The sequence below is a fragment of the Chanodichthys erythropterus genome, chromosome 19 (genome assembly GCF_024489055.1).
Source record: "Chanodichthys erythropterus isolate Z2021 chromosome 19, ASM2448905v1, whole genome shotgun sequence".
NCBI classification, from domain to species: Eukaryota; Metazoa; Chordata; class Actinopteri; order Cypriniformes; family Xenocyprididae; genus Chanodichthys; species Chanodichthys erythropterus.
Window position 1 is genome coordinate 22,474,431 of NC_090239.1, and position 13,090 is coordinate 22,487,520.

The 13,090-nt window shown below is 33.2% G+C and overlaps 1 protein-coding gene across 3 annotated transcripts in view; it reads right to left on the minus strand.

Annotated features, from left to right (window-relative positions):
* The window catches only part of LOC137007496 (putative uncharacterized protein MYH16), a 70,315-nt gene that overhangs the window by 1,375 nt on the left and 55,850 nt on the right, over positions 1 to 13,090 (minus strand). For all 3 annotated transcript variants that reach the window (XM_067369017.1, XM_067369018.1, XM_067369016.1), the window contains 8 exons: positions 9,117 to 9,333; positions 8,707 to 8,843; positions 6,918 to 7,021; positions 6,143 to 6,335; positions 4,596 to 4,799; positions 4,394 to 4,519; positions 4,151 to 4,321; positions 2,471 to 2,671 (listed from right to left, as the gene is read on the minus strand). In XM_067369017.1, the coding sequence (XP_067225118.1) occupies positions 2,471 to 2,671; positions 4,151 to 4,321; positions 4,394 to 4,519; positions 4,596 to 4,799; positions 6,143 to 6,335; positions 6,918 to 7,021; positions 8,707 to 8,843; positions 9,117 to 9,333 (1,353 nt within the window). The remainder of the gene's footprint in view (positions 1 to 2,470; positions 2,672 to 4,150; positions 4,322 to 4,393; positions 4,520 to 4,595; positions 4,800 to 6,142; positions 6,336 to 6,917; positions 7,022 to 8,706; positions 8,844 to 9,116; positions 9,334 to 13,090) is intronic.

The following is a 13,090-nucleotide window of genomic DNA, read 5'->3' on the forward strand; positions in this document are numbered from 1 at the left end:
TACAGTCAGAATTAGAAATAAAGTCAGAATTGCGAGAAATAAAGTTAGAATTAGAAATAAAGTCAGAATTCTGAGAAATAAATTCAGAATTAGAAATAAAGTCAGAATTCTGAGAAATAAAGTCAGAATTAGAAATAAAGTCAGAATTGCAAGAAATAATGTCAGAATTAGAAATAAAGTCAGAATTAGAAATAAAGTCAGAATTCTGAGAAATAAAGTCAGAATTAGAAATAAAGTCAGAATTAGAAATAAAGTCAGAATTCTGAGAAATAAAGTCAGAATTAGAAATAAAGTCAGAATTGCAAGAAATAATGTCAGAATTAGAAATAAAGTCAGAATTAGAAATAAAGTCAGAATTGCAAGAAATAAAGTCAGAATTAGAAATAAAGTCAGAATTGCAGAGTCAGAATTGCAAGAAATAGAATTGCGAAATATACAGTCAGAATTAGAAATAAAGTCAGAATTGCGAGAAATAAAGTTAGAATTAGAAATAAAGTCAGAATTGCGAGAAATAAAGTTAGAATTAGAAATAAAGTCAGAATTCTGAGAAATAAAGTTAGAATTAGAAATAAAGTCAGAATTCTGAGAAATAAATTCAGAATTAGAAATAAATTCAGAATTGCAAGAAATAAATTCAGAATTGCGAGAAATAAAGTCAGAATTAGAAATAAAGTCAGAATTAGAAATAAATTCAGAATTGCAAGAAATAAATTCAGAATTACAAATAAAGTCAGAATTGCAAGAAATAAATTCATAATTGCAAGAAATAAATTCAGAATTGCGAGAAATAAAGTCATAATTAGAAATAAAGTCAGAATTATAAATAAAGTCAGAATTATAAATAAAGTCAGAATTGCGAGAAATAAATTCAGAATTAGAAATAAAGTCAGAATTAGAAATAAAGCCAGAATTGCAAGAAATAATGTCAGAATTAGAAATAAAGTCAGAATTAGAAATAAAGTCAGAATTGCAAGAAATAAAGTCAGAATTAGAAATAAAAGCAGAATTGTAAGAAATAGAATTGTGAAATATCAAGTCAGAATTAGAAATAAAGTCAGAATTGCGAGAAATAAATTCAGAATTAGAAATAGTCAGAATTGCGAAAAATAAATTCAGAATTAGAAATAAATTCAGAATTGCGAAAAATAAATTCAGAATTAGAAATAAATTCAGAATTGCGAAAAATAAATTCAGAATTAGAAATGAATTCAGAATTAGAAATAAAGTCAGAATTAGAAATAAAGTCAGAATTGCAAGAAATAGAATTGTGAAATATCAAGTCAGAATTAGAAATAAAGTCAGAATTGCGAAAAATAAATTCAGAATTACAAATAAAGTCAGAATTGCGAAAAATAAATTCAGAATTAGAAATAAATTCAGAATTAGAAATAAAGTCATAATTAGAAATAAAGTCAGAATTATAAATAAAGTCAGAATTATAAATAAAGTCAGAATTGCGAGAAATAAATTCAGAATTAGAAATAAAGTCAGAATTAGAAATAAAGCCAGAATTGCAAGAAATAATGTCAGAATTAGAAATAAAGTCAGAATTAGAAATAAAGTCAGAATTGCAAGAAATAAAGTCAGAATTAGAAATAAAAGCAGAATTGTAAGAAATAGAATTGTGAAATATCAAGTCAGAATTAGAAATAAAGTCAGAATTGCGAGAAATAAATTCAGAATTAGAAATAAAGTCAGAATTGCGAAAAATAAATTCAGAATTAGAAATAAATTCAGAATTGCGAAAAATAAATTCAGAATTAGAAATGAATTCAGAATTAGAAATAAAGTCAGAATTAGAAATAAAGTCAGAATTGCAAGAAATAGAATTGTGAAATATCAAGTCAGAATTAGAAATAAAGTCAGAATTGCGAAAAATAAATTCAGAATTACAAATAAAGTCAGAATTGCGAAAAATAAATTCAGAATTAGAAATAAATTCAGAATTAGAAATAAAGTCAGAATTAGAAATAAAGTCAGAATTGCAAGAAATAGTCAGAATTACGAAATATATAATGTGTGCTAGCATATTTAGAAATTAACAAAAGTTTTAAAATTACAAACAAATAAAAAATAAAATCAACACATAAGAGTTATACATAAATTATAATCGTTATAGGCCCAGTTTCACAGACAGGGTTTAGCCTAAGCCTGGATGAGATTTTAGTTCAATTAGGACATTTAAGTAGCTTTTTTAAACATTCACTAGAAAACCACATTACTGCTGTCCATCTTGAGATAACTCAATGACACTGACATATGTTAAGATACATCAGTACAAGTTACTTTCAGTTAAAACAGCTCAAACATGAACTTTAGTCTGGGACTAGATTAAACCTCGTCTGTGAAACCAGGGGATAAAGTCTAAAACGTCCTGCTGCTCCAGGCTGGTCAGTGCTGGTTCAGAGCCGCTGGGTTCGGGTCTACACCAGCACTAACCAGCGCACAGCAGGGGTAACAGCAGTCCTACCGCCTCCTCCACTTGTCTCTTGTAGGCTCTCATCTTCATCTGGAGTCTCTCCACCAGCTCCTGCATCCTCTGCTGGTTCTTCTGGTCCTCCTCCGTCTGGAAGAGCAGCTCCTTCAGGCGCCGCTCGTTCTTGCGCAGGTTCTTCACCGTCTCGCCGTGTCTCTTCTGCTCGGCGTCCAGCTCCAGCTCCAGCTCCTTCACCTTCACATGATCAACAGATCATACTAGCACATCAATCATGAACAATACAATAACTACTGTACATTTACTCTATACAACTTCACATGCTGAAAGGAAAGGAATCGAGCTTTCCTCAATCGTAACGTGACATAAAAAGTTAAAATTATGAGTTCAAATCTAGACTTCATCATGAAAATGACCCATAATATCACATTTCTGTCATAATTATGACTTCATCTAAAAATTGTAAATTATGACAGTCATTAATGAGATGAAAAGTCATAATTATGACATAAATATCACTCATAATTTAAAAATTTGGCATCATTTGCATTTTGTCATAAATTACCTTTTATATAATTTTTAATTTTTATGGATTAGTATGTCATAATTGTGACAATTACATTTTATGTAAATTTTGACTCATAAATATGATTTAGAATGTCAATTTTGACTTTGTCATAATTATGAGATAAAACTCATAATTATGGCATAAAAGTTATAGTTAGGACAAATCAAAATTATGACTTAGCAAGTCATAATTATGATTTTTCATCATATAAATGACATTTTATGTAAATTTTGACCTAATCCCATAAATATGATTTAGAATGTAATAATTTGGACTTTAAAAATCGAAATTATGATTTGGTATGTCGTAATTATGACATCATATAAATGTCAATCATTTGATGTCAATTTTGACATCTCATAAAGATGATTAATGAGCTTTTATGTCAAGTTTGACCTCATCTCATAAATATGATCTCATAATTATGAGTTTTTATAATATAAATGAGCTTTTAAGTAAGTTTTGATATCTCATTATTATGACTTTTCATCATATAAATGAGCTTGTATGTGAAGTTTGACCTGATTTAGTATGCCCTAATTATGACTTTTCATCAATTAATAACGTTTTGTCAAGTTTGACATCATCTCATAAATATGATTATCTCATAATTACGAATTTTCATACTATAAATGAGCTTTTGTCAATTTTGACCTGATCTCATATGATTATCTCAGTTATGACATTTTTTTATAATATAAATGAGCATCTATGTGAAGTTTGACCTCATCTCATAAATATGATCTCATAATGACTTTTTATAATATAAATGAGCTTTTATGTAAGTTTTGATATCTCATAATTATGACTTTTCATCATATTAACGAAGTTTGACCTCATCTCATAAGTGATTTAGTATGTCATAATTATGACTTTTCATCAATTAATAACGTTTTGTCAAGTTTGACATCATCTCATAAATATGATTATCTCATAATTACGAATTTTCATACTAAAAATGAGCATTCGTCATTTTTGACCTCATCGCATATGATTATCTCACAATTATAAAATGTTTCATAATATAAATGAGCTTGTATGTGAAGTTTGACCTCATCTCATAAATATGATCTCATAATTATGACTTTTCCTCATATGAAAGAGCTTGTATGTGAAGTTTGCCGTCATGTCATGACTCTGGTCTTTACCCGGGCCTCCAGCTTCTGCAGGATCTTCTTGCCTCCCTTCATGGCGGTCTGCTCGGCCTCCTCCAGCCTGCTGCTGGTGTCTCTGATCTGCTGCTCCAGGCTCTTCTTGACGCGCTCCAGGTGTGTGACGTGCTCCTGCTCCACACGCAGCTCCTCCGCCACACGCGCCGCCTGCGGGACAGCACAGCTTCAGCACGTGTGTGTGTGTGTGTGTGTGTGGAGTGTGTGTAGGCATCACCGTACCTCACAGGCTGATTTCTTGGCCTTGTCGTTGGCTGATCTCAGCTCAGTCTGCAACTCCTCGTGCTCCTGCATCAGCTGCTGAACGTCCACCTCCAGCTTCCTCTTGCCGCTGGACACAGACTGCAGCTGAGAGGAAACACCTCCGGTCACTTACAGAAGTTTAACTAGAGAAAGAAATGAAAGGGTCTCTGTGGGTCAGCACCTGTCCGTCCAGCTGGTTGTATTTGTCGTTGGTCTCGTGCAGCTCCGTCTCCAGGCTCTTGCGGATCCTCTCGGCGGCGTCCAGCGCGGCGCGGCTCTCCTCTCCCTCGGTGACCAGCAGGGTGCAGCGGCGCTCCAGCAGCGTCTGCTCCTCCCTCAGCTGCTCCTGCACACGCGCCTCCTCCTCCAGCTGACCCTGCAGCTCCTGCGGGACACACACCGACATCCTGAGTGTGTGTGTGTGTGTGTGTGTTTTAACAGGGTTTCAAACTGGGGGCTAGGAGAAAAATTGTAAAAAATAAATAAACAAAATAATAATAATAATAAAAAATAATAATGTTAATAAATATATATAATTAGATTTAAAATAAATAAATAAATATTGTGATCAAAATAAAAAAATATATTAGTTGGTTTTAATCTATTAAATAAATATAAATAAATAAAATTGTGATTGCAATAAAAATATTATTTATTCTATTAAATATATTAGATTTATATTTTGTATAAAATAAATAGAAAAATGTATTAATATAAATAAACAAACAAATTAATTAATTTAATTTGTGATTAGTTATTAATCTTTTAAATAAATTAAAATAAAATAAATAAATGAAAAGTCTAGAGAAAAATTGTAAAAACATTTTTAAATAAAATAATAAAAATAATGATAATAATATTAATAAATGAATAAGATTAAAATAAGTAAATATATAAATTATATTTAAAATAAATAAATTAATTAATTAATATCATGATCAAAATAAAAAATATAGTAGTTGGTTTTAATCTATTAAATAAATTAAAATAAATAAATAAATAAATAAATAAATAAAATTGTGATTGCAGTAAAAACATTAGTTATTCTATTAAATATATTACATTTTGTATATTGTATAAAATGAATATAATAGAAAAATGTATTAACAGGAATAAACAAACAAATTCATTTAATTTGCGATTAGTTATTAATCTTTTAAATAAATTAGAATAAAATAAATAAATGAAAAGTCTAGAGAAAAATTGTAAAAACATTTTTAAATAAAATAATAAAAATAATGATAATAATATTAATAAATGAATAAGATTAAAATAAATAAATATATAAATTATATTTACAATAAAATAAATAAATAAATATCATGATCAAAAGAAAAATCTAGTAGTTGGTTTTAATCTATTAAATAAATTAAAATAAATAAATAAAATTGCGATTGCAATAAAACATTAGTTATTCTATTAAATATATAAAATTTTGTATATTGTATAATTAAATAGAAAAATGTATTAATAGAAATAAACAAACAAATAAATTAATTAAATAAATCAGAATAAAATAAATAAATGAATAAAATTGTGATTAAAATAATTTATTTAGTAATTTAGATTAAAATAAATAAAAATTGATTACTATAAATAAACAAACATTAGATTACAATTAAATAAATAAATAAAACATTTAGCAGTAAAACTTAATATGAAGTGATGAAGATGGATCTGAACTCCAGCTCTTCATCATGTTCTCCAGCATGAGAGTGAAGAAGAGACCTTGATCTGCTGCTGCATCTTCTTCACACTCTTCATCAGCTCTGCGTTGCTCTTGTTCAGCTGCTCCACCTGAAGCTCCAGCTCGCTCTGATCGCCCTCCATCTTCTTCTTGAGCCGCGCCGCCTCCGCCCGCGCCTTCACCTCCACGTCCAGGCTGGCCTGAAGCGACTCCAGCGCCCTCTGGTGGCTCTTCCTGCCGGAAAACAAACATATTCACTCAAAACTTCAATTAGACGTGACATTTAAAAAAAAGGAAAGACATTTTATAATAACGAGCAAATAAAAACATTAGGGCTGTTGTTATAATTTTATTATAGAATATTTTGAACTAGCTTTTATTTTTATATTTTAAGTTTTCATGTTAATTTTAGCTACATTTTTGTAGTAATTTGTCATTTAATTGAAATGATGATAACGCTGGTAATAATATCAGATTTTCACTACACAGTTATTGTGGGCAACAGATTTCACAATAATGATATTAAACTGCAATATCTATAGAAATTTAGAAAGAAAAACAAAGACTGCTATTAGCCAAAATCATAATTAACCCTGTTTATTCTGTATTTTTGTTCAGTTTCACGATGAATGTTTCACACTCAGATATTGAAGCTGACAGATTAACAGAGAACAAGATGATGCAAGATAAAGTTACTCACCAGAATGATTAGTCCATGTTAGTTAAAAGGCAGGAATTAAAGGAAAACAGAAGAATTGAAGGACTGAAATGTAAAAGGACAGCGTTGGTTAGAGTATTTCAGGGATGTGTTGATACCTGGCGGCCTCCGTCTCCTCCTCCTTCTCCTGCAGTCTGCGCTCCATGTCTGCTCTGGCCTGAGACACCTCCAGCTGCAGACGCAGAACCTTCGTCTCCTCGGCCTGCAGACACACACCACATCTGAGGATTCTGTTCTCCTCTCAACCACTAGACGGCACACTTTCACACTTTTTTTTTTCATTCTGTGGCAGAAACAAGCTTCCATAGGATTCTGTGCTTAGTTGATTGAATATTTGATGCATGTAAATTAGAATAATTAAAAATACCAAATATATTTTGAGAATGAATAGGATTTTCAGTTTTGTTTAATAAGGTTAAGCAAATTTTAAGTGTTCTAAGTTAAATTTTTTGGTTCTGTGAACCTCTTCTGTTAGCAGTGCTATAATTTATCGTATATTATACATTTTTCAGTCATTTTAGTGCAATAATGGGCAACACTTCAAAAATATAACTAAATACTATAATGATAATGATACTTTGCAAATGAATGCTAAAAAATGAATACTTATTTTCATCAAGGATGCATTAAATTGATCAAAAGTGACATTTATAATGTAACAAAAGATTCTATTTCAAATAAATGCTGTTCTTTTGAACTTTATATTCATCAAAGAATCCTGAAAAATAAAATGTGTGACAGACACATTATAGCTGTGGTCCTGCCAAAGACAGACAGATGCTCTTTATGATGTTTGCATGTATCCATAAAACAAAAAAAAATTATTAAATTAAAAATAAAAATAAAATAGAATAAAATAAAATCTAAAATAGAATAAAAAAAAGTAAATTAAAAATTAAATCTAAAATGATTAACTTAAAAATAAAATAAAACATAAAATAAAATAAAATCTAAAATAGAATAAAAGTAAATTAAAAATGAAATCTAAAATGATCAAATTAAATTACAAATAAAATAAAACATAAAATAAAATAATAAAATTAAAAATAAAATAGAAAATAGAATAAAATAAAAATAAAATGATCAAAATAAAATAAAATTAGGGCAAAACGGAATAAAATAAAATATAAAATAAGGTTTAAAAATGTAAAATTAAATTAAATATCAAATAAAATAAAAATAAAATTCAATAAAATTCAATAAAATTAAATATAAAATAGAATAAAATATAAAATTAAAACTTAAAATTGTGTGTGTGTGTGTGTGTGTGTGTGTGTGAGAGAGAGAGAGAGAGAGAGAGAGAGAGAGAGAGAGAGAGAGTGTGGATGGATGGATTTTTCAGGATTCTCTGATGAACAGAAAGTTGAAAAGATCAGCATTTATTTGAAACAGAATCTTTTGTAACATTAAATGTCTTTACTGTCACTTTTTATCAATTTAATGAGTCCTTGATGAATAAAACTTTTGCACAGTAATGTATGACGGTTTCCACAGCACGACTGTTTTCAACATTGATAATAATCAGAAATGTTTCTTGATCATATCAGAATGATTTCTGAAGGATCATGTGACACTGAAGACTGGAGTAATGATGCTGAAAATTCAGCTTTGATCACAGGAATAAATTACACTTTACTATATATTCACATAGAAAACAGCTGATTTACATTGGAATAATATTTCACAATTTTGACTGTCTTTTTGATCAAATAAACACAGGTTTGGTGAGCAGAAGAGATTCTTTCACAAACATTAAAAATTCTGACCTTCCCCAAACAGTTGAACTGTAGTGTATAAATGTATTTATATGACAGTTTTGTGAGATTTTTCTCTGCAATCATAAATCATCGAGTGGAAAAGGAAAATAACAGATGTGTTTGTCCAGACCTCTAGCGCTGCCTCAGACTCCTCGAGAGACGCCTGCAGCTCTTCCTTCTCCATCTCAATTTTCTTCTTCATTTTCTGAAGCTCATGGACGCTCTTCCCTCCATCTGAGAGCTGGTCGGTAAGATCGGCGATCTCCTCTGAAAGTCACATGACGACACATGGTTAGTTTATGATTACTGCAGTGCGATCGCTGAGATCTGAAGAATCGTTCTCTCCAGCCATTATTGTTTCTGCTGGATGATCAACTAACTATGGTCTCAACATGCAGCAATAAAACCAAACTCATAATGACGGATCAGGACGGACATTCTGCAGTCACAGCCGTAACGCTGTTTATATGAGTTTTGTCATGTTTTCTCATGGATCATGATGAACATCAGTGTTTCTGCAGCACGACGTGTCAGCGTTACCCTGGAAGGCCTTGTTTTCGCGGCGTAGAGCCTCGCTCTGCTCCACTGACTCCTCGTAGGCCGTTTTGATCTTGAAGAGCTCTGCGCCGTGCTGCCGGCTCTCCTTCTGACAGCTCTCCACCTCCGACAGCAGCTCCTCACACTTCTGCCTCCAGTCGCTCAGCTGCTTGTCCAGCATCCTCTGCTTCTTATCCAGCACTGCTGCCACATTATTGGCCTGGAGAAGGAAGAGGAAGAGTCCTCTGAATGGCCGTCCAGACGAGGAAGAGCAATAGTGGTTCATAAGGAGGCGAGCAGGCCTGCACAATTAAACTGAGATATGGCTTAGTGTGATTACCATATCGCAAAGGCTGTTATTGAATTTAAATATATATGCGCTGTGTGTTTGAGAGTGAAGCGCAGCTCTGTGTTCATTTACACACGAGCAGCTCTTGATCCGCCGGTGTTTTCAGCCCGTCTGAGTCTGAGTTACAAACTTGTAATGAGAAGCTCTTACAAACTGAAGAGAACCTTTAAGAGCTCCCGCGATCTAAATAAATTTTAATTTTTTATTTTGGAGACATAAAATTTTAATTGTTTAACATGAAAATTAGGAAATTAAGACAGTCATAAACATTAATATTGTAATTTTGCAGCTGTACTGTGAAACAAAATATTTTTAAGATCCAAATCTGGTGATTTTTGTAAACAGATGGATAGACAGAATGATGGCTGGATAAATGTATGTATACATGTATGGATAAATGGATGGATGGATGGATGGATGGATGGATGGATGGATGGATGGATGGATGGATGGATGGGTGGATAAATGGATGGACAGAACGATGGATGGCAGGATGGATGGACAGAACAATGGATAGATGGATGGATAAATGGATGGATGAATGGATGATGGAAGAATAACTGGATGGATGGATGGATGGATGGATGGATGGATGGATGGATGGATGGATGGATGGATGGATGGATGGGTGGATGGAAAAATGGAACGACAGAATGATGGATGGATGGACAGATGGATGTATGGATGCAAAGATAAATGAATGGTTGAATGAATGGATGGATGGATAAATGGATGGATGGATGGATGGATGGATAAATGGATGGATAAATGGATGGATGGATGGATAAATGGATGGATGAATGGATGATGGAAGAATAAGTAGATGGATGGATGTATGAATGGATGGATGGATGGGTGGATGGGTGGATGGATAAATGGATGGACAGAATGATGGATGGATGGATGGATGATAAATGGAAAAAAAACAATAGATAGATGATAGACAGAATGATGGATTGATGGATAATTGGATGGACAGAATGATAGATGGATGGATGGATGGATAAATGGATGGATGAATGTATGATGGAAGAATAACTGGATGAATGGATGGATGGATGGATGGATGGATAAATGGATGGATAAATGGATCAACAGAACGATGGATGAATAAATGGATGGATGAATGTATGATGGAAGGATAACTGGATGGATGGATGGATGGATGGATAAATGGATGGACAGAACGATGTGGAAGGATTACTGGATGGATAAATGGATGGATAAATGGATGGACAGAATGATGTGGATGGATGGATGGATAAATGGATGGATAAATTGATTGGCAGAACGATGGATGGATGGATGGATGGATGGATGGATAAATGGATGGATGAATGTATGATGGAAGGATAACTGGATGGATGGATAAATGGATGGATAAATGGATGGACAGAACGATGGATGGATGGATGGAAGGATAACTGGATGGATGGATGGATAAATGGATGGACAGAACGATGTGGATGGATGGATGGATGGATGGATAAATGGATGGATGAATGTATGATGGAAGGATAACTGGATGGATGGATAAATGGATGGATAAATGGATGGACAGAACGATGGATGGATGGATGGAAGGATAACTGGATGGATGGATGGATAAATGGATGGACAGAACGATGTGGATGGATGGATGGATGGATGGATGGATAAATGGATGGATGAATGTATGATGGAAGGATAACTGGATGGATGGATGGATGGATAAATGGATGGATGGATAAATGGATGGATGAATGTATGATGGAAGAATAACTGGATGGATGGATGGATGGATGGATGGATGGATGGATGGATAAATGGATGGATAAATAGATGGACAGAACCATGGATGGATGGATGGATGGATAAATGGATGGATGAATGTATGATGGAAGGATAACTGGATGGATGGATGGATGGATGGATGGATGGATAAACTTCTCTCCTCTTCTCTCCTCACTTCTCTCTAGGACTTTTCCAAAATCCCTGAAAACTGCAGTTGTTAAGTCCCTCCTGAAAAAGAGCAATCTGGATAACACCATATTGAGCAACTACAGACCAATCTCAAATCTTCCTTTCATAGGCAAGATCATTGAAAAAGTTGTTTTCAATCAGCTGAACAAGTTCTTAAGCTTGAATGGATACTTTGATAACTTTTCAATCTGGTTTCCGACCGCATCACAGCACAGAGACAGCACTCATAAAGATAATAAATGATATTCGCCTAAACACAGATACAGGTAAATTATCAGTGCTGGTTCTACTTGACCTCAGTGCTGCGTTTGACACTGTCGATCACAACATTCTTATTGACAGGCTCGAAAACTGGGTTGGGCTTTCTGGGATGGTCCTTAAATGGTTCAGGTCATACTTAGAAGGGAGAGGTTATTATGTGAGTATCGGTGACCATAAGTCTGAGTGGACATCCATGACATGCAGAGTCCCTCAAGGTTCAATACTTGCACCCCTCCTGTTCAACCTATATATGCTGCCACTGAGCCAAATAATGAGAAAGAACCAAAATGCATATCACAGCTATGCAGATGACACCCAGATTTACCTAGCCCTATCACCCAACGACTACAGCCCCATTGACTCCCTGTGCCAATGCATTGATGAAATTAAAAATTGGATGTGCCTAAACTTCCTTCAGTTAAACGAAGACAAAACTGAAGTCATTGTGTTTGGAAACAAAGATGAAGTTCTCAAAGTGAACATGTACCTTCACTCTAGGGATCAAACAACTAAAAATCAAGTCAGGAATCTTGGTGTGATTTTGGAGTCAGATCTGAGTTTCAGTAGCCATGTAAAGACAATAACTAAATCAGCATATTATCATCTCAAAAATATTGCAAGAATTAGATGCTTTGTCTCCAGTCAAGACTTAGAGAAACTTGTTCATGCTTTCATCACCAGCAGGGTGGATTATTGTAATGGGCTCCTCACTGGTCTTCCCAAAAAGACCATAAGACAGCTGCAGCTCGTACAGAACGCTGCTGCCAGAACTTTTGAGCAGAACCAGAAAACATGAACACATCACACCAGTCCTCAGGTCCTTGCACTGGCTTCCAGTTGCATTTAGAATTGATTTTAAAGTACTGTTGCTTGTTTATAAATCACTCAATGGCCTAGGACCTCAATAAATTTCAGATATGATCATAGAATATAAACCAGATCATTCAGATCATCAGGAACAAGTCATTTAGAAATACCCAGGGTTCACTCAAAGCAGGGAGAGTCTGCTTTTAGCTGTTACGCCAGCCGCAGCTGGAACCAGCTTCCAGAAGAGATCAGGTGTGCTCCAACAGTAGCCACATTCAAATCCAGACTCAAAACACATCTTTTTATCTATGCATTTGCTGATTGAGCACTGTGTTATTGTCCGAACTGTTTGCACTTTATTTTATACGTATAATCTTTTTATTCTTTTAATTCCTTTTCCTGTTTTTATTTCATTTTTAATGTATTTTATATCTTTTTTGTATCATCATGATTCTGACTTTTAATGCATTTTAAATCCAAATAGCAAAATTATCTGTTTTTACTGTTATTTCTATTCCTTATGTTCTATTTTTATTCTTCTTCTTTATGTAAAGCACTTTGAATTACCATTGTGTATGAAATGTGCTATGCAAATAAA